The sequence below is a fragment of the Trematomus bernacchii genome, unplaced genomic scaffold, assembly GCF_902827165.1.
Source record: "Trematomus bernacchii unplaced genomic scaffold, fTreBer1.1, whole genome shotgun sequence".
Classification (NCBI taxonomy): Eukaryota; Metazoa; Chordata; class Actinopteri; order Perciformes; family Nototheniidae; genus Trematomus; species Trematomus bernacchii.
The window spans coordinates 149,333-177,198 of NW_022987686.1; the positions used below are offsets into that span (position 1 = coordinate 149,333).

The following is a 27,866-nucleotide window of genomic DNA, read 5'->3' on the forward strand; positions in this document are numbered from 1 at the left end:
CTTAAACAAGTGTGATGTGGAAACTTCAAACCTCCAGTGGGAATGGAAAATATTTGTACAATTATGTCTGGATTTTTCATTAAAAGAAGGAGGAGTATGCAATCTTTGGAATTTAAAATAAAGTATTTGAACATTGTTTTGGTGGAAAACCACATCAGACCAAGACAAACACTCATACTTACATACAGTATACATACATAAATACATATGTCTTAAAACATGCATGTTTATTTTCTTACAGTACACTTTAGCATATGTATAATTAAATTAAACGTTTTAAGACTTTCTCTGTATTTGGTTGAGGGTGCTCAATAAGACAACTTCCAATCAATCATGCTGATATGGAAAAAAGTGTTCAATCTTAAATTTGGAGGTCCCTAACACATCTTTTGTGAATTCATTCTGATGTTGTATATTTGTACAAACCGACACTGACACCTTGTGTTGAGAAAGTCACATTTAATCTCCTTTTAGACATTATCCACCCTGTATGAATGTTAAAAAATATAACCGTACAGTATTTTAAATACTTACATTCAGTGTAAAACCATTTATGTGAAGAAAAACGTAATTTGTTATGAATGTAAATAAAAACATTTAGGCCACGCCCATCACGTCACGAGCTAAAACATACGGAAGTAGCTCAGAACTTGTCAACAAGAAGGCCGACTGACATGGTAACGTACACGGTTCCTCTTCTTTTTTTTATAGCATTTTATCGGGTTTTTGCTGCTTCTGACCTACATGTTGTGAATTCCTTGGGTGTTTAAACTCTTTGTGTCGGACTAGGAAACATTTTCTTGTGGTGTCGACGCCTAGAAAAGGCCTTTAAACGAAGACAGAAAGTGAGGATTTTAGCTTTAGCAGTTAGCTCGGCAGGAAGCTAGCTTTTAAATCTCTTGTGACTGAGGACGCCTCCTTCTCCTTCAAAGCTAAACTATGTCTTAATCGTATTTTAGGAAATTATCTTAACCTGTCAGGGAACCAACGTAGTTAATAATCAAGCTCATCACGTGTCCCTAATAGTTTCACTTTACTCTGAATCATGGAAATAACGTTACTTGGAAACTATTTGTGTGGCGAGGATTTCGTCTCGGAAATGCTAGGCGTTATTGTTGGGAGGATTATGGGAAGGAAGTGTGTGTGTGTGAGAGAGAGAGAGAGTAAACACAGTGTTCAGCATAAAAATAACTTTCAGAGGCCCCATTAACCATATCCATGTATTGTTTTAGTAATGGGTTGATTTTACATAATACTGTATATACAAATGATCACTTTTTGTGGGCCTTGGAGTTTATATCTGTTTCAAACAATCCACTTTACGCTTATTAATCTGATAAATATGCCTGTAAAATGTTTCGTCTCACCAAACGAGGAAGTCCCACAAAACTAGGAAGTTAATAAAATGAATTGGCAGTGTGTGTGTATGTGTTTCACTAGGGAACACTGAAGTGGTTCATTTAAAATTGTATAATTCTCTCACTGATGTTTTATGAATGAAATAACAGTTATTTAATGTGTTTTCTAATCTGTTATCTTTAAATGTCGACAATCATTTTGACATGTTTCCACAGTTTAAATGTTCGCTTGTTTTGTCTAAAAATGGGTTCAGAACCCAAATAATTGAGTGTAAATGCTATTACTCATGTTTGATAAGTATTTGTCTTGGTAAAACTGAATCACATCCTAAATGTATTGTCATGAGTATGTCAGCCCTTTTCATAGCTATTAAATTAACAGTTGTCATGCCTTAGCTGGGTTGTTTGTTGCTATGAGGAAAAGAGAGATTACATTATGAGCTCTAAAGGGTTAACTGTTTTATGGCTGACAACCAAATCTACCACACCTCTCAATCATCGTCTTTCCTTTCCCTTCACAGGTGAAGTCTTCCTGAACAAAACTCCCAAAATGGCTCTTCTTTGATGTTTTAAAAAAAAACCTTTTAAGTCTTTTATATAATTTTAGAGGAGAAGCTTTACCACAATGACCTTCACTTACAGCTTCTGTGCGCTCTTAGTTTTCACCCTAACAGGTAAGTGAATACACACTTAATAATGTTTTACTGTCAAAGTACTTTAAATGTTTATCAAGCAAAGGTCATGACACTAATGCCATTCAAATGCTGATCAAAGCACTTGCCTGACTGGTTCTGTTTTTGCTTCTTTCCCTCAGCATGCAGCCGATTCGGGCCCACCTTCTGCGCCCGTAAGGAAACTATCTCGTCAGCTTTTTAATCTCATGTTTATACTGTGGATGAAGGGTTTTTCAATGTCACATTCTAGTTAGACACTTCTCTGCAAACAATAGATTATATTTTACAATACTTTGACTTCCTTTCAGTGCCACACTACTTTTCCAAACACCTGTTTTCAACTGTCGCCTTTTTTTTTTAATTAGAATTTAATGGTCACACATGCAGAGCACACAGTGACATTTGTTCTCTGCATTTAACCCATCCTAGTACCAGGAATCTAGTACTAAGAGCAGTGGGCAGCTATTGCACAGCGCCCGGGGAGTGAGGGGGGAAGGGGGGTGTCTGGTGCCTTGCTCAATGGCAGGGCAGGAGGTGAACTGGGACCTCTCCAAGTAGCAGTCCACACTCCATATTTTAGGTCTGGTCGGGGACTTGAACCGGTGACCTTACAGCTCCCAGTCCAAGCCCCTACTGACTGAGCCACTGCCGGACAACACTGTCTGATAACTTTATGCTATATTGGTTGAATTAAAAGATAGTCTCCAACACGTCACCAGTTTACACCATACACCATAAATACCCTATTCTGCCCTTTTTCTTGCTTTTTCTATTTGTATGTTGTGCCTCTACTTTAATGTTCAAAATGAAAACCCAGAAAGTATAATGGCGCCTCTTTTTAAAGCTTTAAGAGAGGATCGTTTTTTGTCATCCTAAGCTTTTCTCCTTTCTCTTAATGTCCTTCAGCCAAATGTGGGGGTTCCCTCCAAGTGTTGGACAGCAAAGAGGGTGAGATCAGCAGTTCTACGTACCGCAGCTGGTCGTTCCACTATGGCTCTCTGTATGACTGCTGGATCATCAAGGGCTCGGAAGAAGAACCCATTGTTCTCAGGTAAAGAGGCCCAGAGGGAGTTTGAAATACCAGAGACATTATTAGCTGTGAATCAGAGGCCATGTGGAAAGTGTTGAATGTCTTAACTTAGCGAATCATGTCTGGGGTTAAGATATTAAAGACTCACTGCATCTACTCTTTGCATTTTTATGAAACTGAGGTTGTGTGTCTCTTCTCAGCTTTTCCCAGTTTGAAACACGGTGTAGGAAGGAATGGGTGTCGATAAAATCATCAGCTGGCGGTGAGGCGATTGTACTCTGCGGCTCCAAGCTGCCGCAACCAATGGAGTTCCCGGGGGGAAACATTACAGTGATGCACCACTTCCTTCCGCAACGGTACCCTGTGTCGTCTTTCCGTTTGAACTACGCCAGAGGTACGATAGCAGTTTTTAACAGTTCAAGGGAAAACTTTATCTCTTAGTAATATATATCAGAACAGCAGCTTTGCATTTGGCTGCAAATTCCAGTTCTACTTAATGTAATGCAATCTTAGTTCCTCTCTTTGTATCTTTCTACACCCACAGACTATGATGAATGCCCAGTAACTTCTTTCGAGTGCCTGGGGGGCCGCTGCATCCCTTCCTCTTGGCGCTGTAACGGCCAGGCGGAGTGTCTAGGTGCGGGCCAGGGCGACGATGAGCAGGGCTGTGAGGCAGAAGAGGAAACCCTTGAGCCAACAAAGCATGGCCTCACACAGGCAGAAGAGACTCACACGGAGAGAAACCAGGACCGGGACTCTGACAAGCCTTTCCTGGTAGATAATGGGTCTGACCTGTGGGAGCTGCTGAAGGAGAGGGAGGAGGAGGAGGCCAGAGTGGATCGACTGGCGGCTCACACCCACAGGCAGCCCGCGGTGACGCCCACTCCCGAATGGCCCTGCGGAGGGCTCCTCCAGACCTTCTACGGGACCTTTTCCCCACCTGCCCTCCGGGGCCCCCCGCTGCTCTGCGTCTGGACTCTGGACCCTCAGGACTCGAGGCCCCTGAGACTGGACCTGCAGCAGCTGGTGCTCGGACTCGGGGACAGACTCTCCATCTACAACAGAGAGAAAGGCAAAGGAGACATTATTAAGATTGTGAGTTCCTTAAACTAGGAGATGTACCAACATTTTATACACTGGAGCAGGAATGAGTCCTTAACCCCAGAAATGAGTTAGCATTTACCACTTCTGGTTCCCTTGCTTTAGAGTCAACTAAATGTATTCTTGATTAGAAGCCTGAAGTAAGCTTAAGAGATGCTTGGTCTACGACATAAAATAAGTCAGTAATACCACACTAGGCGGGAAATAAAAAGTGTCTTATTTAGACTTCTTAATATTATAATGCCGAGAAACTAGCCACCTTTAGCTTAGCGCCAGTGACAAGCAGCCATATAACCGTGCTGAATTTCTTCTCTACAAAACATAGAAGTATCATTAATGTACATTAGGTCATATTTTCTGCAATATTCCAAAATCCTGTTGCTTTTTGTGTGATGTGAAGCTTACTTCTGGGTTGACTTAAAAAAAAGGACGTCATCACTGCACCACTATTGGAGTCTACATAAAAACACTATTTAAAACGGGCTTTGGGCAACATGACATTAACCTCCTGCGCTTTGACAGATCACCAGCGCCTCGAATTACAAATTGGTCCAAGTGGAGTCCCACACCGGCCTGCTGTCGATGACGTACGAGACTCTTCCCGAGTCGGAGGGGAACGGCTTCAACGCCACGTTCCACGTCGAGACGTACTGCCCACCCTGGGAGGGTCGGTGCGGGGGGGCGGCAGGAGGGTGCTTCACCCAGGAGCAGCGCTGCGACGTGAAGTGGGACTGTGCCGAGACGGGGAAGGACGAGGAGGGTTGCCGAGGCTGCAGCCCCAACCAGTTTGCGTGCGGAATGGCAGGTCAGAGGTCAGTGGCGTCCAGTCGCCTCGCCGGGATACCGGTGTGCTACCCGGTGACGGAGAGATGCAACTACCAGCTGTACTGCGCTGACGGCAGCGACGAGAGGGACTGCACCGCGTGCCAGCCCGGGACCTTCCACTGTGACAGCGACAGGTTGGTGTGTGTGTGTGTGTCAGAGTTTCCGTTAGAATTTTTTTTGCCGGTCAACATGTTCGTTAAAGTTTAAATCTTGAGAAAAGTGCCGGTCAAAGGTGTTTTTTGTTATTTATTGAGCTTAAAACAAATTGATATGATTCGATATTAAACAAACTAATTATAGTAGATTAACTACATCATTCAAAAGTTTACAGTAACCTTTAATAACACGGGAATAATAAACAGAGCGCTCTCGCCCTCTCCTGACAGCCCGTCAGTATCATGCAGCTCGCGGATCCAGTAATGAGTGACCCGACAGTAAAACTAAAAACATCTATAACTAGTTTAGGTAGTTTGAGAGGTAATTAAAATAGCTACGTGTGATATTCTAACCTGAAGTGTGTGTTGCTCCGCTCACCGCTGCAGGTGATCATGCAGAGCTGCGTGTCGACTCGTCAGCAGCAGCTGATCTCTCTCTCCCGTCAGATTAGACTTCACTCGCGTTTATGTCCATATCGATCAGATCTAGCTGGTTCTAGCTAATGATATGACTACCTGCTTATTAAAAGACACCTAAACAATAAGTCGCTATGCAACCGGGTGAGGCCGCAAAGTATAGCGCAGCATTATGCATTTGTTTACATGCCCACCGGAACCCCGAGGCATTACCAACAGATCAACGCACAATCAAACCATACAGGACATCTCTTTCTCCACATTAAGTGTTAGACATTAGAATTGACTATTCTTGTCTGTCACATACTCTTCTTGTCTGTCACATACTCTTCTTGTCTGTCACATACTCTTCTTGTCTGTCACATACTCTCTTGTCTGTCACATACTCTTCTTGTCTGTCACATACTCTTCTTGTCTGTCACATACTCTCTTGTCTGTCACATACTCTTCTTGTCTGTCACATAAGTGGCGCAACTGAAGCGGTATTGTGCTAAGGGAAAATGATTTTGACCAGACATTTTGACCGGAGAGATTTAGATTTGCCGGTCTTCAGCATATTTTACCGGTCAAAGTCCGGTAATTACCGGCTAACGGGAACTCTGGTGTGTGTGTGTGTGTGTGTGTGGTGAAAACCTGCTTATCTCCTTGGCTCCGAGGGAACAGCTGTCTCGTTTTTATTGCATTAATCTGTTGATTTATTTCCGAGATGAATGGATATCAAAATCCAAGGTCTTTCTAATAGGTAGTTTGGTCAGTCAAAAACCCAAAGATGTTCACTTGACTATAATATAAAAATGAGAAAAGTAAAAAATCTCTATATTTGAGAGGTTAGAAACTGAATTTCTGCCATTTATGCATGAAAAATGTGTCTGTGACAAAAGATTTTTCTATCAATTGACAAATCTGTTTGTCTACTACTCAATTGCAACTCTAGTAATTATTTTATTAATTTCTTGACCTTGGGAAAAACAGTTGACACCTCCAGCTTTAGATGATTTGCTCACTAGTTATGGAACTGAACCTGTTTACACTTTCAAAGCTCTAGGACTTAAAGCTAATGTTTGAGGTCTATGTACAGTCTCTCCTCGAGGTCTATCTGGAAGCCATTCAGCTACTTCTGTTTGGTTTCTGTCAAGTGATCTCAAATGCTATGTGTCTTCCTGTGGTGAGGTGAGCTAAGTATCAGTGAGGGGTGTGTCTTGGTTACTGTGTGTGTGTGTGTGTGTGTGAGTCAGAGGGTGTGTGCACAAATGTCCCTATCTAACAGATTCTTCTGAAGTATGGGATTCCACTTTGTATTTTGAGGGTGTATTTAACAGTTGGGTTGAATTTACCACTCTTTAAAACATAGACAGTCTCCAAAATTAAGAACTGACAATGTGCCTTGTGTTTCAATATTGAGATAAGATATCATTTATTATCTCTTGCTGGAAATGTCTCACACAGCTGACCTAAAAAGAACCTGTAGCAATAAGGAAGTAGTTGTACACAAAACCAGAACACACTTGTCTTGTTAGAGAAAGGTAATAAATACATGGCCATTATAAAAACGAGGGAATAAATCATACTAGATAATGCAAAAACAAATGTAACCGTACCTTCTTGCTTGTGAACTAGAAACATTAGGGATTAACTTTATGTCTTTTAGTTATATTATATTATAGATTCAGCATAAAAACGCATTACTGCAATCTTTTGTGCCCTAAGGCTGTTTTAAGATCGATGTGATTGTATTATAATGCCTAGCTTTGGAATTTGCACATTAGTTTAATGTGTAACTGCATCTCTTACCTGGGTTATTCCCGGACACACACACACACACACACACACTCTCAAACGGCCCTTTGTCCCGCTTGCAGGTGTGTGTTTGAGAGCTGGCGCTGTGACGGCCAGGTGGACTGTAAGGACGGGACGGACGAGCTCAACTGCACCGTCATCCTGCCCCGCAAGGTCATCACCGCGGCAACGGTTGGCAGCCTGGTGTGTGGGTTGCTGCTGGTCATCGCCATGGGCTGCACCTGTAAACTGTACTCGCTCAGGACCAGGGAGTACAGGTAAATAAGCTCTAACACCAAAGCAGACACTCAGCCCGTGACTTAAGTTTTGATTGCATATCTACACTGTAGCTGTGCATATCACAACAAAGCCCTTTGAGCATTTCATATATGCTTTCGTCAAATGTATGCAGCATATAGGGATCTCTTGTGACTCAGAGTGATAGCGTTATGCTAATAATCTGAGAAAGTGAGTCACAAGACTTTCCACATTGTATGCTGAAGTGTTTAAATGATATGTTGTCTAAAAGCTAAACTTCTCAACCATGTGCAGCATATTTATGAAGTAAAAACAATCATGTAGATGGAAGGATAAAAAAGAGTTTTACTGTAATCTATATGTGCACTTTTTAAGTTCTTCATATCAATTTTGTTTTTTTAAATGTGGCTGTGTCTTAATGCGTCTGTTTGTCTCTGCCAGCTTGTTTGCACCAATCAGCCGTCAGGAGGCGGAGCTGATCCAGCAGCAGGCTCCGCCCTCCTACGGTCAGCTGATCGCTCAGGGCATCATTCCCCCGGTGGAGGACTTCCCCACAGAAAACCCCAACGAGGTGAGAGAGAGAAAAGCACCGCAACAACTAGAACAGTCCCCATTTTGTTTGTACTGCTACCTGATGAATAATAACTCATTGTCATTTCACCTGGTACTTTTGGAGCTTCTGATGTGAAACCTGTCAAGCGCAACAATTTAAGGCGTAGTTTTCTTTTATATGGTTGCCTAGTTTTATTAAGATATTTTTCAGAAATGATTTCCTGATACTGAAACCATTTGTCTTTTTGTTTTAAAGGACACCAACAGTCCCTTTTTTAGTGGCACCTTAAAGTACCATGACATCTTACCACAGTGCGATTTAAAGATGACGTAAACACTTCCCCTAGTCTTGTTAAGGACCATGACAAATCACCCTATTTGCTTAAAATAGAACAAAGACATGATATTTACTCATGGAGAAAAAAAGGCCAGACTGCGGTGGAGCTCATCCTTCACCTTCAGCCGAACGGAGCACGCTGTCATATAGACGTGGTCGTGTTTTATCTGCACATGCTCTACTTTAACAGCCGTATGAATCACCTGAAGGCGCTGATGTAGGAAGAGTGTAAAGATAGTGCTGTTCCTACGTAGATTCACACTGAGGTGCTTTTATTATTGGTTGCCGAGGACAGCTGAGGTCATGGAGACGGAGGGATTAGGTGTTTAAAACAAAGCCTGCTCTGTTTGATGGGATTCGGCCAAGCTACATACCGGCGCTTCGGTTAGAAGGAATTGGTGCCGGTCAGGAAGATTTGGACGTCTTTGTTGACTATTGAGCTTTGATAGAAAGGTCATTATCAAGGCATTTGTATGTATATATATAAGTTTTAGATATTTCAAATCCAACTTGTCCCACCAATAGACTTGGGCAAAATGCAAAGAAAACATGTTTCTGTACGCTTGTGGAGTGCTGACTCGTCTTTGAAGCCTATTTTGAATACACTTCAAATTGGATTTAGTCGCTTTGGATAAAAGCGTCTAACATGTAATGTAATGTAATGTCTATTTGTCAGACTTAAACAGATTTTCACGTTCAACGTCTGGTAAATAATGGCGGAAAACACTGCTACATACTTTGAACTTCTTGTGATCCAAGTTTTCTGTATTACTTGGTCTGGTATTTCAAAGTAATTACCATTTTAGGATGTAAAGAAAGATTTCTTTTATAACTAATGGTCTCTTTTCGTCCCCTGTCAGGCGTCGTCTCTCTCTCTGAGGGGGATCCTCCAGCTGCTCCGTCAGGACGCAGCGAGCTCCCCCCACCGCCGGCGCCGGCCCCGATTCATCCGCAGGGCCGTCCGTCGCATGAGGAGGTGGGGCTTAATCCCCCGACCCCCGTCCAGGCCGAGTCAGACGACCAGCTCCGCCCAGCAGCAGTCGGACGCCCCTCCCTCCTCACAGGAAGCCGCTCTCTCCCCCCCCCCCAGCTCCTCGTCGGCCGTGGAGGCGGTCAACCAGCCGGTGCCGCAGAAACTGGGATTAATGGCTCAGTCGGAGCAGCATACGCAAGAAGCATCGCCTCCTCTGATGATGATGCCATCGCCCCCACCACCTCCGTACGCCCCCCCGGCTCCCACCCCCCTCGCCCCCCCGGTCTACGCCCCCCCCAGCAGCCCCTCTCTGGCCTCCATCTTCCACACACTGGGGCTCAGCATCTCCCTCTTCAGAGCCTCCCCCTCCTCCTTCGCCAACTCCATGCCCCTCTCCGCCTCTCCTTCCTTCTCCTCCTCCTCCTCCTCCTCAGATGACGAGGTTCTTCTCATCCCGCTGACGGAGGACACCACTTCAGAGGACGACGTGCCCATGCTCACCTGAAAGACTCCTCCACCCCTCCTCTTATCTCCTTTCACTCACTAACTGAAACCCAGTCTTTCCACATTAGTTTGAACTGAAGCACAGGAGTGGTGAGACTCAGCCGCACTGTTCAAGTCTGGTGCCTTTTGATTGAAATTGCTTTGAGATGGATTTGATGACTTATGGAATCAAGTATTAGACCGTTTTATTTGACCTCCTTGGGGAACGATTGACGAAAAGCATGGCTGACGTATGTCTGAGTGGATTGGATGTGTACTTAATTCTAGGCTGCACATTGAAGATGAACCTTTGCACAGAAAAAAATCTTCCCTATCAAGAAACAATGTTTTACCGTCAGATTGAATGGTTGGTTAATTCTCATTCACAGCATTAACTTGGATGTCTCACTTTGGGATGCGCCTCGCTGCGTATCCCAAAGTGAGACATCTCACTCGTGCTACTCTGAGAACCGGGGTTACAGAAGTAACCTATTTTAGAAGACGGGAAATAACTATGTTTGTATGACTGCAACTGTGTGAATGCATTTGCGTTTTAGTCATTGACAGTGGAGTATGTTCATAGACATGGATTGTCTCCATACTTCGGCCACTTGCATCCAGTCTCATGTTATATATATCAAAGACAATTCTAAAAACAGATTCCCCTATTTAAGTGCCTTTTTGACGAGTTTGATTCCTGAAATACACACTGCACACCAAAACACACGGAGGCACACGTTATCTCGCACCACAGCACGCATCGACACATCAGTGGCTTCATTATAATGTGAAAGAAAAAAATTGCATGCAAGCTGGCAATAACTGTTTGGGACCCCTATTTTAGTGAGCGTTTGGAGTCTACACACACCTGTGTATCTATCCCAAGTGAATGTATGTAGTCGATAGCAAAATGTGTCAAAAAAAGACAATCTCTTCGGTGCCTGATTTTAGGAAGTGTGTGTGTGCACGGGAAAAGGAGCCCTAAGGAAGAAAGGGGCCCTAAATTCACAAAAACCTCAACCTCCATCCCTCGAGGGGAAAACCATCACATTCTGTTACATTTTGACACGGCAGATTTGTGGTGCGCCATTTGTATTATTGTACATTTTACGGTGTTTTTATTTCCTTTTTTAAGTTCTGTTCTGCTTTGATGAATGTACTGGGGTCGATGTGGAGCAACCGGATGTTTTAAATTTGCAATGTAATAAGGTAAATGAGAGAGAAAGTGATTTTATGGTTTATTAGGGTCAACTTCACTGTATATATAAGTAACAATGTGGCTGAGATTAAACAATTTGCACTTTTAGGTGTTGGGTATTGTCTGTTTTTATGTGTGTGTGTGTGTGTGTGGAGAGTGAGGTGTTAGACGCACCTCACACCTCGGTGGCAGTTGTTGCATTGTGCTTTGTATTCAAAAGTCCTGTTGAGATTCACAGAGAAAGCTTTCAGTGGTTCTTCAGAAGCTCAGATCATCACTCGGTGCGCAGGGTTAAAGGAGCATGCCGATAACATGAAGAAGGAAGTAGACTACTCGATCATGGCAAGGTAATTAAGGTTTGAATTCTTTGGTGATGAAAGGTTGCAGATGAAATCGGCTCTATACTTAACAGCTTCTTCAGCAAACACATGGCCTTTTCCCCATATTGTGGAGCCATTTAAAATTCTAATACCCGAACCAAAACCTATTGAGTTGGACATGTTAATGATGATGGAAATTGTTTTACTTTGGTGTGTATTATTGAAATATTCTTATATTGCCAGATAACAGGCTTCTTACTTTGTGAGTCCAGCAAATTACTTACAATTTTAAAGCGCTTTATTGGCTGTAAAAGTTCCCCATGTCGTTTTTCTGATCTGACTGAAAAAAGTAACAAAAACCTAATATTTAACATTTAAAAATATGTTAAACTAGGCTATTAGATATGTTATAGCGTAACAGCCTATGTCCTTGTAAGAATGTAAGAGGTACGAATGAAAGTTGCGCGATCTTCACATTCTGTATTTAGTCCCATATTTTCTGTTGAGTTTGGGAAAAGTTATATTTGCATTCATTGGTTTGACATCATTTACAGGATATAATTAGTTTGGGGTTGAGGATTTAAAATTTCCGAGGTAAAAAGTCTGGGTTCCTCCCTAATGCTAATATTTGATGAGTTTTATTTGCTAACGTGAAGGTCTAAATGCTGTTGAAAGCAGTCTCCACATTACCAGAAATACAGTTCTTCCAGAGAATTTGCTTCTGAATAGTTTGGAGCACTAAATAAATGAATGTCCTTCAGTTTAATAAAGCTCCATGTCCAAAATGTCTAACAACTCCTCCTCATCCTCGCTGTGACCCTGAAATAGGTCGCAGCTATAATTATGGTTTCCCCTCCGTCCCAGAGGCTCTGGGTGTTGGTGGTGACGGTGGTGTTGGTGGAGCTCCCTGGAGTCCTGCAGAAGTGCATCTTTGACGAAGTTCAGGCCCAGGCCAGGGTGGTCCGAGCTGCACCCACTGACCCCATCAGCCCACCCAATGTGCACCCGCTAAACACCAATCCTCCAGGACGCAGGGCCTCAGTGACACACAGGAGAAGCCTGAGAAACATGGCCCCGCCCACTCCTGCCTCCCCACAGCCAATCAGAATCAGAACCTGGATTCCAGCAGAGAGCCACAACCTATCAGATGCTGAGAAAGAGAGGATGGAGGCAGCGGTGGAGGAGGCTGTGAGGAAGGTGTCCTCCTTACTGTCAGGTGACTAACAGAAAACACATACACATACACACACACACACACACACAGAGACAGAGTAGCTAACATCTATCATGATCTGTTTCCATAGTGATCAGAGGAGCAGGTCCTTTGCTGCTCAGCAGAGACGTCAATAAATACTGCAAGTTCCTCTGGAGGAATTCAAGTACTGCCAACTACAACAGGTGGCTATACAGTAAAGGAATGTGGATATGCCTTATATTTAAGATTATCTTTGTTCAAACGTTTCATGACAATATATATTCTTTCTGAAATGTTTTTCTTTTACAAATTGCTGCATCAATTTCTCAAATTACGGAAAAATATTTATGCTGCAACTGGAAAATCATCAGAATCAAATGAAACCATGTCAAATATCAGCACCAAATTATTATAAAATAAATAAATGTATGAAGCATATTATGTTTTTGTTAGATCACCCATCTTTCCTCTTTCACTAGGTGCTCATAAATGAAGGGGAGATGTTATGAAAGTTGATTTTAAAAGTTAGTTTTCTTCCTTCAGGTGTGGTCGAGCCAACAAAAACTACAGATCTGAGACCTGTCTTGATGTGACTGTAAGTATCAGTCTGAAGGATTTTGGTCCCGTATTCAGTGGTAAACGTATACATCATGTACCTGTGCACATAAAGAACCAGTACCAAATATCTCAATTCGTGTTTGCCATGCTTGATATCACCAGATCCCAGATGATCACCTGTCTGGATGTGATATTTCCCCAGAGGCTGAGTCACCTCTCAGGACTGTGCTCCGTCCTGAAGGAGCTGGACTCCCCGACACCGACTTCCTGCTGTACCTCCTCCTACAGGCCACAGACAGGTGTAGAGCAGAGGTAGAGCTTTGATTTTAAAACATAAATATAAAAGATAATGTTCAAAGTGTACACTTGGGACATTTTAAAGTAAGTAAAATATAGTGAAACAAACATAAAAAGATACCAGCTGACTGGTTCCACTATTACCACAAGTATTCCCCTTATTTGTTCACATTTTATGTAAAGATGTCTTGCATAGTGAGAGGATAATAGTGATCCCATCTCATAAAAATAGCACAGTTGTATTGCTGCCATTTCAAGTGATAATCTTTGTTTTACGTCCTTTAACCCCCTTCCAGCCTAGTGTGCTGGCCTACGCTGTCCACTGCCAGACGGACGCTGATGGACGTCCTGTGGCCGGGGTGGTGGTCCTCTGCAGAGACCGACTGACCGGAGCCACATACAGCCACCAGGCTACGGTACAGGTACCATTAAACAAATATATAACTAATACCTATTCTATATTTCATGATGATGTGTTGAATTGTGCGTGCTTGTCTGTTTTCCAGACTGTGATCCACGAGCTGCTCCATGCACTTGGTTTTTCTAAAGATCTCTTCCACACCTGGACCGACTGTTCCTCCAAATCTCAAGGTTTATAAAGACATTCAGATAGTTCTATATCACTGTATTCCTTTTGTATAAATGTTGTGGTAGTAAATGATGATATACTATTGTTGTATTGCCTTCTTTGTTGAGTTATTTCACTTGTTATGCAAGTTAACAACTTTTAAAAAAGGTGTGGAATTATTCTGGTAGAGCTGAATTTAATATTTGTGAGTTTATTGTGTGGTAAAAAAAACAACACTAATCTCTAAATGTTTACAACACACAACCGTCTCTAAGGACTTTTTTTTTAAACTTAACTTAACTTTTAATATACTAATACTTTGATATGAAGAAATTAAAGTACAGGCTAGAAAACAATCTTTTATTTTTATTTAAGCTACATAAAAAGAAGAATAAAGTAAAAAATGCTTGAATAATAATAATAATGATAAACTATTTGAAAAGTCACTTGACTATATAATGACTTTTCAACTCAACAATCAAATAAAATCAGGTTAATTGAAGAACAAAAACACAAATACAGGACCATAAAATAGGACAAAAAAATGTAAAAACACATAATGCACACTGCATTTAAATATTGCCAAAATAAGCAAGTCTAGTTCACATTAAAATAAACATCACATGCATTTGATTAAAAATGGTTCTTCCAATGTGTGTTTTTTCTTTGTACCGTGCTGCAGGGAGTGCTGTCTGTTCTCCTCGAGGCAAAGTGACTCACTCTGATGGTTCGGGTCAGATGAGGATCTACACCCCCTCCGTCATCTCCGCCCTGCAGAGGCTCCTGGGGTCCGTTGACCCTGAGCTGGGGGGGCCGCTCGAGAACCTGGTACCGCACCGCTCTTAATCTACCTTTTTTTTTCCTTCAGATTTATTTTATGCTTTCCTCATTCCTTCTTCCTTCAGGATGTGCCTCTGGGGAAGGCGTCCTCTCACTGGGAGGCCCGGGTCCTGCAGGGCTCCATCATGGCGGCGGTGCTGGAGGACCCCCCCGCGGTCCGGATCGACCCGGTCACTCTGGCTGCTCTACAGGATACAGGCTGGTACACCGTGGACATGAGCCGGGCACAGAGTCTGGTGTGGGGAGAGGGTGAGGAAAGATGGAGATATACCGTAATCAAATGCACAATAATGATCATACAGGAAAGTAGAGCCAGAACAGCCACGGTTGCAAGTTGATGAATGTGTTTCTTACAGGCGAAGGATCCATGTTTGGTTCCCTGTCAACCTGTCAGAACAAGTCCTCGTCCTTTTTCTGCACTGGCAGGTAGATTTTTAATAATATATATGTATTTTCTACACAACAATTTATATTTAATCCTACATTTGCAGCACTAATGTTTGCATTGTTTCCTCTTTGTCAGTGGATCTGGGTGTCATTATCTCCACCTCCACAAGGGGGAGTGTCAGACTGATCAATACCTGGAGGGCTGTCGAGTGTACAAACCCCTCAAGAATGCAGTAAGTTGCATCTTTTATTGGAGGAAATTCTAGAGAATCATATTCATTAACAATCCACTTCAGATTATATAGTAAAATACACAATTTATTTACTCTTTTTGCATTGTATGAAGTCATCTACTTGATCAAAATGTCCAAAATGAAGCATTTTCTTCACATACTTTCACCTTTTTGTCGTTCTGTAAAGCAGACATATTGGGGTCCTTTCTATGTTTGAGCCTAAATACAATCTGTGGCATTGTATCATGTTGCAGCAACTCATGTTCACCCTCTGTCATAATATTTCTTCCAGAGTGAATGTTGGAAAGAGGAAAACGGTGGAGAAGAGGACTGGAGCGGGGAGATGTTTGGTTTTCACAGCCGCTGCTTCTTCTCAAACCTGACCAGACAGGTGTGTGTGTGTAAAGCATGTATGTGATGCCTGTCACCCGACTGAACATTAACCAACCATTTTTTATTTCAGAACCAGAGTGAGGTTCCTTTGTCCGGCAGCTCTGAGGAGGGTCGGTGTTACAGACACAGGTGTAGAGGACCCAACAGATACCAAGTCCAGGTGTCTGGCTCTGAATGGGAGGACTGTCCAGCAGGGGACACCGTTAAGGTAACAGGACACAACCCTGTGTGTACTTACAGTTTAAATTACAATGGAGTTTTTCATATCACACTAACCACTTTGTGTGAGGTATTTGAAATTAAACATCCCTGTTCACTGTTAATACGTTTCCTATGTATATTGAGGAACAACTGCATTGTTTTCTGAAGGTAATATCTGAGAAATGTACATTGCAGATAGATTTTTTATATTTCATTTTCTTTTGTCTTTTTTCGGCAAACGTTTTGGGGCATGAAGAAAAAAGTGATAACCGGAAATTAAATGAAATATTTGAAGAGGTTCAGCATTACTTACACAATGTTATCATATCCAATAATCACTTTTTAAATGACTCGGTTATCATCAATATCAATGTATTGCCACACTCCTAATAGATGGTATGAGTGTATATGAATGAAAATCATGTGTGCGCTGACATTACACATTTTTCACTGTTAATATGACAATGCTATTCTGACAACCTTGCAGGTGCCCAGTTCCCATAAGAGCTCTAATCACAGAATCCATTGTGTCTTTGCTGTTTTTAACGTTCAGATAAACGGATATCTGGGTTCAGTCCACTGTCCTGACGGGAGGTTATGTCGATACGATGACATCACTCCTCCCTCTTATGATGTCACTACATTTCCTGCTTCTGCCACAAGGCAAGTGCGATTTTACAAGAGACCCCTTTAAAATGTAACCTGTAACTCAAACTCCGTTACGTCCCACCTCTGCTCAAACTCACCTCACTTTACTGCTCTTTGCTCAGTGATCCGTATGAGGCTGTCCCGTCAGCGCAGGACTGGAGCTGGCCCCCCCTCAGACCCCCCGCTGAGCTGACTGCAGCCTCAGCGCTCGGCCTCACGGTGGCTGTGTGTGTCCTCTCTGCAGCCGTGGTGTGTTACAAGAAGTATTGCTCCTGCAGGGTCCGGATCCACGCTGCCTCGGAGCATCACACTGATCTGTAGCATCACACTGATCTCTAGCATCACACTGATCTGCAGCTAACACCGACTCCAAAAACTATGAAAAATCAGTGTTTGATTGGCTTGTTTTTCCTCAGGATAAATCCTTTATTTTTATGAGAAAGAGAAATAATGGATTCCAACAAAAAGTACATTTTATATTATTTCTGTATGTATAGAATACAGCAAAGTCATGAGAAGGTCAATGTTAACCAGCTGGTTTCCTATCCCATAAATAATGCTAAAATAATAGCATAATAAAATGATATGACCAAACAAACTAAAAACCATCACTTGTCACCTTTTTCATACCTGATGAGTTTGCATCCCTTCCAAATACTAAGTCAAAAACAAATCTCAGATACATGAAGCACTTTACAAATAAAGCTTTTAATCCTGATACTTCATTTGGGTGTACACAAGAAATCCAAACACAACTTTACTTTAGTTTCTGAAACCACAATGTTAAATCAACAGCATCGTTTTATTTCCTCTGCCACACGGTTATGGTGGTCTGTCTGGGGGCAACACCACTCGCACAACAAAAATAGAAGGACAATCTGTCCTCGTCCAGGCACTCTTCATAGCGCTTCAGACAAACAAAACAGAACTTCACCTTACACCGCAGACAGCCGATGTATTTACATCTGTTTTTGTTGTGCTCCACCAGCAAACCACAGGTGGGACAGGCCCGGACGGAGGGGCAGCCAGAGACCCCCTTCACGTCCTTAAAGGTGATATCATGGCAGGTGTTCAGTATTTCCTGTGCCTTACTGATGCAGCCTTCATTTGCACACCGGTATGGATAGGGAGATGGACCTTTCCATTCCTCCAGACACTGCCAGCAGAATGAAAAGGCCACGTTTGTTTTAGCCGTGCACATCACGCAGCAGACCCTCAGGTTGTTTACGTCACTCCGCACGGCAGAGCACTTGCAGCCGGGACACTGTGAAGGGAAGTTGGATGAAACATATTAAGGAGCAAATTCGTTTTCCAAGAACATTTGAGTATCATTAGTTTAGATCAGGGGGGTCCAAACTTTTTTGATTGATTATAATAAGAGGAAATATGAAGGGTAGATTTCAAGGTTCTTATGTGAATTTGTTATTGGGCTTTTTTTATTATCGACTTATAATGTTAGAACATGTTTTCAACTTTAATTGACTGAATTTATTTGAACATGTGGCTTATTAACACATGAATACTGTGTAATATATTTTAACATATATATTTAAGAAGGTCAATATAAGACAAAGTTTATTAAGTCATTATACTTTTAGAATCTGCTGAGGGCCGCATTTGGCCCCCGGGCCGTAGTTTGGACACCCCTGCTTTAGATACTTACTGATTTGACGTCCAAGTATTCTTTAGCAGCTCTACTGAACATTTTCCTTTCAAAGTTTTCCATTTCTTCGGGGGTCAGAAGAGCCATTTTCCACACCTCGTCATACGGCCACTCAACATCACAGCCGTGTTGGCCACACACAAATCTGATTTTACCCTTGGGGTTTGAAAAGAAAGACACATTAAGAGATTGTTTTTTTGCCATATTTTATTATCAATGTCAATATAAAAGATTAACTAACACACTACCTGACCCAACAGCCGTTTACACCAGTTGGTGAGAGACGTAGGGGTGACGGTATGACCGCAGGACATCTTCGCTCTGAGAGATTTTTAGTCATTGCACTCAACTACGAGAAACACAAAAAACAAATGTTACTGAGAAGTTAGATATATTAGAAATTAAATGTCAGGTTCTTTGGCTACTTACAATCGTGGTCGTCTTCTCCATCGACGAAAATAAATGTGGTGTCCTTTGGGTCATAACACTTCTCCTGCTCAGCTGTTGCATTGTTGCTCTGTTGTCCAGAATCACTCCTTTGCTCAGTTGCTGAATTGCTTGGTTGTTCAGAATCAATCGCCTTCTGTCCAGTTGCCAAGTTGTTAGTTTGCCCAAACTGTAAAACAAATGTTGAAATTACGGTAGAAAATGTCAAGGTTTACAGCGTATCTGTTGTTTTTCAAATAGTTTACCGTACACAGGTTTGTATTATAGTAGAGTAAATTAAACAGGTTTATGTAAAGGGGCATTCAAGAATTGGAGGACATTTTCTGTCCCACCATAAGCACTACTTGCACTTAGACAAAATGTAAATAAAGTTGTGGAAAAAGTGTTTTTAAAATATCTAGCACCCTCTAAAATGGCGTTTTTATTTTTTCCGACCTTCTTGGTGATTAACTTACATGTCAAATATTACATTTAAAATAGGCCTTTTATTTACCTTTTTTGCTACTTTTATGTTGATACGTCTTTTGTATTGGTCAAAACCCTGCTACCAAAACCTATTAAGCACGAGGAGAGGAAGTGAAAAAGCTGTAGGTCACATGACACAGAGGAAATGACATCAAGCCATGTGCTACTGCCATAGGTAGACAAAAGGTAAGTCCTTTTTTTTACTTAATATATTTTCCTTATCTTTTCACTCTTGAACGAACCCTCTAACCAACGCAACCTGTTACTCGTATCATCAGAATAAATCATTCTTTAGTTAAATTCACAAGTTTGTCCTTGCCTTGCTTTACATTCTCCAGCTAGCATTAATTCCTGAGGTTTAAGCTAACATTAGCATTGATTTGCAACCCTGCCACCCCCTCAATTCCACAGCATATTTTTTACAATGCAGAATGACTTACATTTGTATCGTGCTCAGTTGTCACACCAGTGCTTTGAAAATGACTTTTCCACGTCACATCAGTCGGACTCCTTCTTAGTTTTCGATTCCCAAACGTTTTCCTCTGTGTACCGGTCAGACTCTTGTGTTGTGCAAACGACTCCCTGTTCTTTTGCTCAGTTGTCAACCCGTTCCCCATCCCGACTCGACTCTACTCGTCCTCTTACAAAACAACAATGGCTACACAGATGATCATTCTCACCTAATGAGTCATGATATTCAGTCGCACCGTGAACACGCCCTTTAAAAAAAAATATAAACACCTGTGACCTCAATCTTTGAGTTTCATTGCGTTTGCATCACCGAACCAAAACAACCACACATACTCCTCACTGGCACATCAGGTACATTCGGGAAAATGACAATTCAACTCCGAGTAAGTGGACCCAGAGGAGAGGAAAAGGTCATCGATGTGTGCGAAAATGAAGAGGATTTAAAGAAGATCACTGTAAAGCAGCTGAGGGAGAAGATTACTCGAGAACTAGAGATAAGTAAGTTTCTCCTTTTTATTATATGAAGATGTTTGTATTAATGCATATATATATATATATATATATAGGCTCATAAAATTGCAGATGCATGCGTTTAGTTTAAGAACTGTTGTAAGCAAGCCCTGTTTTTTAAAATTTTAATTCCTTTTCAGATGCAGACATCCGGATGGTGTACAGAACCGAGCAGCTGGAGGAGTCTGCCCTGCTCTTATCCTACGGGATCCGACACATGTCCACCATCCATACGCTGCTTATGCTGCCCGGAGGCATAATAGGATGAAGACGCAGGGGAGAAAAAAAGACTCTTAACAATGACCATCATTTAAAACCAAAAACTATGAAGATTGTAATGTAAAAAACTAAGCTTTTGTGCTTGCATATGTCCTCTATCCTTTGTTTTACGCTTAAATAAATGTCCTTAATATGCTAATGCAGTTTGGAGCATTTTATTGTTGGGGTCTAAAGTAATCTGCAATTACTAACAAACTACCAAGCTCATGACTACTACAACAAATGCAGTATGGTGGGGTTAAATAACACAGTTTTCTTTGTTTGGGTGAAACCTGTATCCTTGGCTGACAGGCAGCTAGTCTCTGCCAGCAGTTAAACGGGCGCTTACCGCACTTCTGAATAGTTTAAATACCAGCTTTTGATGCCTTATCTTTATTCAATTGTGAGCTTGTACGAACTGCTAGGTGACTCGGGTAACAAACCTTATAGAAATGCATGCAGAACAGTAAGCCAAACCAGTATGTCAGTGGGTGAGTTTGTTTAGCTTTATTTGGTATTTGTATATGTCACAAAAGAATAAACCCCAAAACACAATAGGTAGAAATAGTTAAAGACACTGGATTAAAATCATTGTCTTCCAATCTACTAAAGGTTTGTGAAGGAGTTACGATGTAATATGATATACCAGATTGGGTGCTGTAGACAAAAATGTTGTTGGCAATAACTGGGCTGAGACACACATTGTACATAACAAACACGTATCATATATTTGGACTCTAAATAAAAATAGCTACAAATAAATAATTTGTGCAACAGATACACTTTTGACTTTTATACGTGAGATATAAGTTTGTAAAAAGCAAAGTTAAAGAGATAAGGTAGTATAATAATAATAATCCTATTGCACCTTATCAAAGTAAACGGAAAATAAATGGTCTAAGAACAGACCCCTGTGGTACACCACGCATTTGGCCATTTTCCAACTTCCATCCATTTATACTTAAAAAATAATTGCAGACAATTCCAAAATCCATGCTGATGTATAATATTTAGATAGTCCATGGATCTATACTACATATACATAAGACAAAGTCATGAACATTATTTGTTGTGGGCCTGATTCATTCAGTTTATCAGCTAGTTTCTTAAAATATCTGACACCAAAATAGCATACTGAGAAAACAGGACATAACAAACAGTAAATACAACGTTATGATATATTGTTTCACATTTAGAGATACCTAATCGTGTTCCTTAACCATCAATTTACCAACTAATGTTTTGAAAGTTTAATCATCGCCTCTTCATCATCACCTTGATAGCTTGGAGCTGGTTGACATTTCAAAGCTGACATCCCTACTAGGTTTTTAGAGTTGTTGCAAGTACGACAGAAATCACAATCACAATGGATGCAATAGAAATAGCGCCGAGAGCAATATAAATATGATTCCTCTTGATGCCAAAGAAGCGATCTGGTGGGAAGGTAAAATAGATATTTTACTACAACAAACTCTTCAAAAAAATGCAATTCAAAAGAAGGATCAGAAATGTTGTTTCACCTTCCTCTACTTCCTGTGTTTTTGGATTGGGGAGATCATCTTCCATGACGATTTCCACATTGTTTGTGTCTGTCCAGTTGATTTGTATTTGTCTGTCTTGATCTTGGCTCACATGCCTGTTTTCTTTGTCATCATGGATCCTTCCTCTTTGGTCTTTCCCCTCGTCTTTGAGACTTTCTGAGGGTGTAAAGTGGAGGGAAATATCAACGTTAATCAATAATCTGTTAAAATCCCACGCTTTAATGCTTTCTTGATGTACTATGCTGATCTTACCTCTGTACACGAGCAGATATGCACTGCTGGAACTGTTGAACAACCATTTTGAAGTGATTGTTTGCATAGAACAACAAAGAGTTGCGAACATACAGTTAACATGACTAGATGTAAGAATATATCATAAGATCTTCTCAGAAAATGTAGTCCTTAATATGCTCCAAAAAAGTATAATTAATGGATCATACCTATAAGTCCCGGTTTTTGCAAATGGTTGCTCTTCAACCTGCAACATTTAACAAATAGCCATTAGAGGATTTTGAATGTGTGCCATGCTAATGGATGTGTTAAAGGAATCCTCACCTTGTTGACGGCGTCGTCGTTGAACTCATACCAGGTATTGTCCTCATTGGACAGGAGGGTGGCGGTGTAATGTCCACCCCTCAGACTGCCATAGTGATTCACCATCCCATACAGAGAGTACTTCTTGTCCTATTATGAAGAGCAGAGACGGGTGCATAACAACATTTAAAAGCAAAAGTGTATTAATGAACATCTTTTAAAGTTTCTCCCCCTTGCCTTTTTCTGTAATGTATATGGCACGTCCACACAGCAGTCTGATTTGATATCTGACATGGTGTTGAAGTCAAATTCAAATCTCTTCAGGAGTAGGACCAAAATCTGGGGAAATGTATCCATGTCACATCCCTGAACAACACAAGGAAGATATTAAACACTGCAGCTTTTGTAAAACAGACAAAACAAATAGGCAAATGTTCATTTGACTCTGAATGTGTTCAGGCGACATTCGGCTTTGGACTCAACTCACACTTGTCGCCTCTGTTTTCTTTTCACACTCGTTGCAGTACACCATGTTGTCTCCGCTGTATGATTTTGTCTCAAAAGTCCTTTCAAAGCCTCTCTCCTGTAAAAACAAAACCGTTGTTTTCAACTCCAAATTGGATTACCAATTCTACATCTTGATTAAAACTGCCCTTTTTCATTTATTCTTTCACAGGCAGTGGTTTTATTGGTTGTAATGTGTACTTCTGCTTTACAGGTCAGTTATAAGCTGTTGGCTCACTTATTAGATTCAGACAAAAACATGTGTACTTCTTAACTTAAAGTACTTAACTCCATATGAATGATCACTTATTTTTAAAGGCTATTTACAGTAAATAAAGAAAATAAAAAATGCTGCCTACCACGTTGTATGTTGCATCATGGGTATTTCTTAGCGACAGTGGAAGAGTCCAGAATGGATTTGTCTCTTCGTTGATGATGTGGCCTTTGGAACATTGTGTCATGTATGTCAGCTGTCCTTGGAAAACCTTGAGATACAAATGTCCCTATTATTATTACTATATTATTATTATTACTATATTATTAATATAGTAACGCCTTTCTGATTTGTTGACTGGTCAACTCAATAGATTTGTAAGCGCTCACCTCAGAGGCGTTTGGACTGACTTTATGTAAAATCAACTCCAGGCATTCGGCAGCATCACGTTGTTGATGAACTGAAAATCAAATGTACATTAGATAACAGTAAAGCATTTCAGTGAAATTACAGCCATGTCACTTTCTTCCTTTTTATTATTGGTTGCTGACAAACTTACCATTTTTAATCCCCAAACTCCCTGTGATGTTTTCTGTTCCACATTTTTCTACTTTAATTTTCTTAAACACTTCTCCCAGCTCTTGATCCGTAATCGGTGATTGTGAATGCAACCTGTAGAAAATGGGGATTTTATGGGTGAAAAGTTATCTATTTTAACTTGACATAATCACTGATAAAGAGTATAAGTTGATGCAGCTTGAGCCTTTGATGGTAATACTTGGTGTCTGAGGTGAGAGCAGTCCCATAACAATATTTAAATGTACATTTGCAAGCATGTATATTTGTCCATTTATCAAATATATGGCAGACTTTAGTTGTGAAGTCTTGCTTGAGTTTTGAAGTACTTTCGATTTCTCTTCTTGCAAGGTTTACAACTCCTCACCAAACACCACTACAGACTCTCAGATGTAAAACTTAAAGGTCCCATGTCATGGCCATTTCTACTGATCATAATTCCATTCTTGAGGTCTACTAGAATAGATTTACATTGTTCAATGTTCCAAAATCACATTGGTTTTCTCATACAGCATCTCTGTATGTGTATTCACTCTCTGTCCTAAACGGCTTGTTGGAGCTCCTGCCCCTCCCCCTCCCTATGATCCCACTGCTCTGATTGGTCAGCTCGCCCACTCTGTTCTGATGAGATCACCACCGTTACAGCGGAACATCAGTGATTATGTGTTACTATGGCGTTAGCAACCAGAAAATGACACCAGTAATGACAAACAGATGAGAATGCTGCGTGGGGTCTGGGTGCCGTGTTGGCGGGACGTTGCGGGGCTCGCTGCTCCGCCCTTTGAGGCTCGAGGAGCGGACAGTGTGAGCTGGATTACTGGTGTCGTTTCCTGGTCGCTGCGTGGGGTCTGCGAGACACCGCGTAACTCAGCCTGAGCACACACACACTCACAGCCAGGCTGCGAAAAGATAAGGCTGAGTGAGTGTGTGTGAGGAGCCGTTATGTCACTATACTCAGGAAGAAAAAAATGGAAAAAGAAAAATCTCCAACGAGGCGTTCTGGGGCAGCATAGACAGGTATTTTCTGTGTTAGAGTTTTACTCGCTACAGGGTGTACTTTGAGGGTTTGTGACTCTGCAGACCGTTTACATGCAGAAAAACCTTCATAACACACAAGGGGACGGGTAATAACCGGAAAAGCATGACATGGGACCTTAAACACATTTACTGTAGCTACTTCACACAGTTGTCTTTTCTATATTTTCTCCAGATGAAAGCAGCTGTTTCCAACCTGTCATGGAGTTCTGGTGTCATGAAGAGAACTTGAAGGACACTGTTGAGGTAACACGTGGCTCCCTGATTATACAGACCATAATGTAGCTGAATCACTAGAACAAAAGGAGAACAATAGGTTAAATATGTGCAAAACGTATAGACCCATAGGACGCTGAACGAAAATCAGTGCTATAGATCAAAACATGTTACAAAAGACTTTATTCAGCTAACGTCAATTAAAGGGCTCAATTTGTAGGATTTGCAGTATCATTGGATCATTTGTACTTCACCTGCATCTTCTTTTGGTTTCTTGTTCTTTGCTGGTACTTTCCCCTCCTCATGGGATCTTTTTCTGGAGCTGCTCATCTTTTCTCTTCAATCTTTCCTCTGAAAATAGAATTGTTATTTGTTGTGCTGCTTGGAAGTTCCCATCATCCAATGCAGTACGATTAGGTGCTTGTTTCCGAGTAGTTTTTCGAATCATGTTCGTGTTCTAAAATGTAGTCGAACTACATTCTGATGCTGCAGTACCGCCCACTGATCGAAATACTTGGATTCAGTTTAGTACATGAGGAGATACATCTGGTGTTTTGTAGCCGCTAATGGTGCAATATTGAATATGCCAACTGAAGTCTGTCATCTCATTAATAGTACCAGTAATACCTGTGTGAAGTGTTTTGTATTGACCTAATGACATCATTAACTTGGCACACTTTGGTGTCAAGAAGAATTCCCCTGGCGTTTATTCTTCTCCAGGAAGTTAAAAACAATAAGACCAGTTATGGGAATAATGATGGTTCAATCCGGTAAAAACTAAACTTCCCTCATTCCAAACTGGTTATCAAAGGTTATACATTGTTATTCTTCTGTGGCTCCAGTTGAAGTGGTTTTATGTCTTTGCTTCTGGTACCGATCAGTACATTGAATTTAAAACCCTATAACCCCATTTCAGTTTCTCATTTATTTATTTTTAACACATCTCTTGGCTCCATTAACCAACTTCCATTTTCCTTCCATTTTTTGCTTGTAACTACAACTGAGGGTGTGGACGACTCTAAGCATGTGGATACTAACATTATCACTTGTCGATACTGCATTACTCAGCCATAGGGGGTCTTATTATAGTGTTGTCCAATAGGTGGCGCTGTCCCTCCATTGAACACTTCCTAAACTACATCTACACCACAGAATACATGAGGATATTCACTTGAAGCAAACATTGATATTTTCCATTAAGATTCAATGGACATAAAAAAGATTGCAAATCAATTTAATTAGATTTACATTTAATTGGGATGTTTTCACTTCATGAATCCATACTTTCCTTGTAATTAACTAGCAAAAACGTAGAAATATCCCGATCCAGCACAGACTCAAATGTATTAAAAAAGTAGCCTACTCGCAGAAGTCATCGTTACGCTACTGTTAGCCGTTTACAGAAAGTCCCCTCTCTAATGATTTTAAAGTGTTTTGTCACTAAAAATAACCACAGTTTTATTTATTTCTTGTTTCTTTGTTGTGATTTGCTAATACAGTATGTACTACCGTGAGTTTATATTCTGAACAAAGTGCATCTGTTTAATGCCAACGTTTCTGCGACGTCAACAACAAACACACATCGATGATACTGTAATACACTTCAATGACACTTCCTATAATGTTACCATTTGAATCCCTGACTGACCCATGACAGAAAATAAGAAAACACTATACATAACTTTAGTACAGATTCAAATTAAATCGCTGTCGGGATTTACCAAGATAAAAGTATATGCCTTTCAGCTGATAATAGGAACAAGTGTGGTTACTCACTGACAGCTGATCCTCACACAATGACTGAGGAGTGGCATCTTCTGGAAGTCTTAACCAGCAACTTAAGACGCCTTATTATTAGCTTTGCCAACTAATTTATAAGGATGATTAATTACTTAACGTTATGACAGCTCAAGTTTAAATACAATACGTTTATAATTAAGTCACAAATTATAGTCCCAGGAAACGTACATTTCTGGGGATCATTAGACTTGAATTAAGGTCAAAATAATACTTTAGATAAGATAAGTTTACTTTATTGATAGAAAATAAAACAGAACTAAAAAGTAAGAATATGCAATATAATAATCATAATAATAGATGTATTTTGTTAGCGGTTTTACAGGTGCTCAAAGTCGCTTTACAGAGATAGTGAAAAGAAAAGAACAACAAATAAATATAGTTAAAGTCACATTCAAATCAAGCAATACAAAAACAATCACACATTAAAAGCCAGATTGAAGAGGTGAGTTTTTTGAAGGTGGTGAGGTCAGTGCAGTCTCTGATGGGTTGTGGGAGTGAGTTCCAGAGGGAGGGGGCAGCGACGGAGAAGGCTCTGTCCCCCCAGGTCCGGTGCTTGATGCGGGTGAGGATGGATAGGAGGTTGGCTTCTGATGAGCGGAGGCAGCGGGAAGGGGTGTGGTGGTGCAGCAGGTCTGTGAGGTAGGGGGGGGGCTTTGTGCGTTATGAGCAGGACAATATGTTTTTGTTGACTAGTTATTTTGATATTAACCAGGCTATTAGTTGGTTTCTGACATTCATGTTCTCCCCCATTCCTTCTGAGAAATGATTCAATCAATTGCTTTCTCAGAAGGACATTTTTTGCTGCTAATTATAGAATAACTGGGTGTGGCCTTTCCTGGTTTTAATCATCTTTGA

The 27,866-nt window shown here is 41.0% G+C and overlaps 4 protein-coding genes across 8 annotated transcripts; 2 read left to right on the forward strand and 2 right to left on the reverse strand.

Moving 5' to 3' along the window:
• The first annotated feature begins 623 nt into the window (after positions 1-623).
• On the forward strand, positions 624-11,245 carry lrp10 (low density lipoprotein receptor-related protein 10). The gene is made up of 10 exons (XM_034136839.1): positions 624-677; positions 1,880-2,032; positions 2,173-2,205; positions 2,939-3,083; positions 3,263-3,456; positions 3,607-4,157; positions 4,686-5,122; positions 7,420-7,614; positions 8,036-8,165; positions 9,344-11,245. The coding sequence occupies exons 2-10, from the start codon at positions 1,984-1,986 to the stop codon at positions 9,959-9,961; spliced, it is 2,352 nt and encodes a 783-aa protein (XP_033992730.1). The 5' UTR covers positions 624-677; positions 1,880-1,983; the 3' UTR covers positions 9,962-11,245.
• Positions 11,246-12,300: 1,055 nt separating this feature from the next.
• Positions 12,301-17,126, forward strand: LOC117488175 (leishmanolysin-like peptidase 2). The gene is made up of 14 exons (XM_034136975.1): positions 12,301-12,673; positions 12,762-12,855; positions 13,196-13,247; positions 13,373-13,522; positions 13,804-13,929; positions 14,014-14,098; positions 14,758-14,903; positions 14,981-15,164; positions 15,272-15,341; positions 15,439-15,535; positions 15,828-15,926; positions 15,999-16,136; positions 16,683-16,792; positions 16,900-17,126. Exons 1-14 carry the CDS (start codon positions 12,301-12,303, stop codon positions 17,096-17,098), a joined length of 1,923 nt encoding a protein of 640 aa, XP_033992866.1. The 3' UTR covers positions 17,099-17,126.
• Positions 17,127-17,189: 63 nt separating this feature from the next.
• On the reverse strand, positions 17,190-20,015 carry LOC117488132 (E3 ubiquitin-protein ligase ARIH2-like). Its single transcript, XM_034136910.1, has 5 exons — positions 19,793-20,015; positions 18,870-19,056; positions 18,689-18,789; positions 18,441-18,596; positions 17,190-18,041 (listed from the first exon to the last, which is right to left on the reverse strand). The coding sequence occupies exons 3-5, from the start codon at positions 18,752-18,754 to the stop codon at positions 17,580-17,582; spliced, it is 684 nt and encodes a 227-aa protein (XP_033992801.1). The 5' UTR covers positions 18,755-18,789; positions 18,870-19,056; positions 19,793-20,015; the 3' UTR covers positions 17,190-17,579.
• Positions 20,016-21,075: 1,060 nt separating this feature from the next.
• LOC117488131 (ubiquitin carboxyl-terminal hydrolase 47-like) lies at positions 21,076-27,207 on the reverse strand. 5 transcript variants are annotated; one of them, XM_034136906.1, is made up of 12 exons: positions 26,988-27,207; positions 25,466-25,562; positions 25,192-25,280; positions 23,944-24,056; positions 23,774-23,844; positions 23,530-23,655; positions 23,154-23,249; positions 22,904-23,032; positions 22,688-22,816; positions 22,573-22,610; positions 22,112-22,416; positions 21,076-22,024 (listed from the first exon to the last, which is right to left on the reverse strand). In XM_034136906.1, exons 2-12 carry the CDS (start codon positions 25,514-25,516, stop codon positions 21,912-21,914), a joined length of 1,260 nt encoding a protein of 419 aa, XP_033992797.1. In that variant the 5' UTR covers positions 25,517-25,562; positions 26,988-27,207; the 3' UTR covers positions 21,076-21,911. The 5 variants fall into 5 exon arrangements, with proteins under 5 accessions (XP_033992797.1, XP_033992795.1, XP_033992798.1 ...); XM_034136904.1 differs by having other exon boundaries at positions 25,192-25,288; positions 26,988-27,201; XM_034136907.1 differs by lacking the exon at positions 26,988-27,207 and adding an exon at positions 26,933-26,981.
• Between the last annotated feature and the right edge of the window lie 659 nt (positions 27,208-27,866).

What these genes read in the sequence shown, in the direction of transcription:
- LOC117488131 (XM_034136904.1), bottom strand. Translation starts at nt 25,541, where the DNA reads ATGAGCAGCTCCAGAAAAAGATCCCATGAGGAGGGGAAAGTACCAGCA. An exon ending in TCAGTCCAAACGCCTCTGAG is followed by an intron (nt 23,656 to 23,773) that starts GTGAGCGCTTAC and finishes TTGTATCTCAAG; the next exon opens with GTTTTCCAAGGACAGCTGAC. An exon ending in ACGACGACGCCGTCAACAAG is followed by an intron (nt 22,611 to 22,687) that starts GTGAGGATTCCT and finishes TAAATGTTGCAG; the next exon opens with GTTGAAGAGCAACCATTTGC.
- LOC117488175 (XM_034136975.1), top strand. Translation starts at nt 12,301, where the DNA reads ATGGTTTCCCCTCCGTCCCAGAGGCTCTGGGTGTTGGTGGTGACGGTG. An exon ending in CAGACAGGTGTAGAGCAGAG is followed by an intron (nt 13,523 to 13,803) that starts GTAGAGCTTTGA and finishes ACCCCCTTCCAG; the next exon opens with CCTAGTGTGCTGGCCTACGC. An exon ending in GGGGGCCGCTCGAGAACCTG is followed by an intron (nt 14,904 to 14,980) that starts GTACCGCACCGC and finishes TTCTTCCTTCAG; the next exon opens with GATGTGCCTCTGGGGAAGGC.
- LOC117488132 (XM_034136910.1), bottom strand. Translation starts at nt 18,754, where the DNA reads ATGTCCTGCGGTCATACCGTCACCCCTACGTCTCTCACCAACTGGTGT. An exon ending in GTAAACGGCTGTTGGGTCAG is followed by an intron (nt 18,597 to 18,688) that starts GTAGTGTGTTAG and finishes TCAAACCCCAAG; the next exon opens with GGTAAAATCAGATTTGTGTG. An exon ending in AATACTTGGACGTCAAATCA is followed by an intron (nt 18,042 to 18,440) that starts GTAAGTATCTAA and finishes TTCCCTTCACAG; the next exon opens with TGTCCCGGCTGCAAGTGCTC.
- lrp10 (XM_034136839.1), top strand. Translation starts at nt 1,984, where the DNA reads ATGACCTTCACTTACAGCTTCTGTGCGCTCTTAGTTTTCACCCTAACA. An exon ending in CCGTTTGAACTACGCCAGAG is followed by an intron (nt 3,457 to 3,606) that starts GTACGATAGCAG and finishes CTACACCCACAG; the next exon opens with ACTATGATGAATGCCCAGTA. An exon ending in AAGGAGACATTATTAAGATT is followed by an intron (nt 4,158 to 4,685) that starts GTGAGTTCCTTA and finishes GCGCTTTGACAG; the next exon opens with ATCACCAGCGCCTCGAATTA.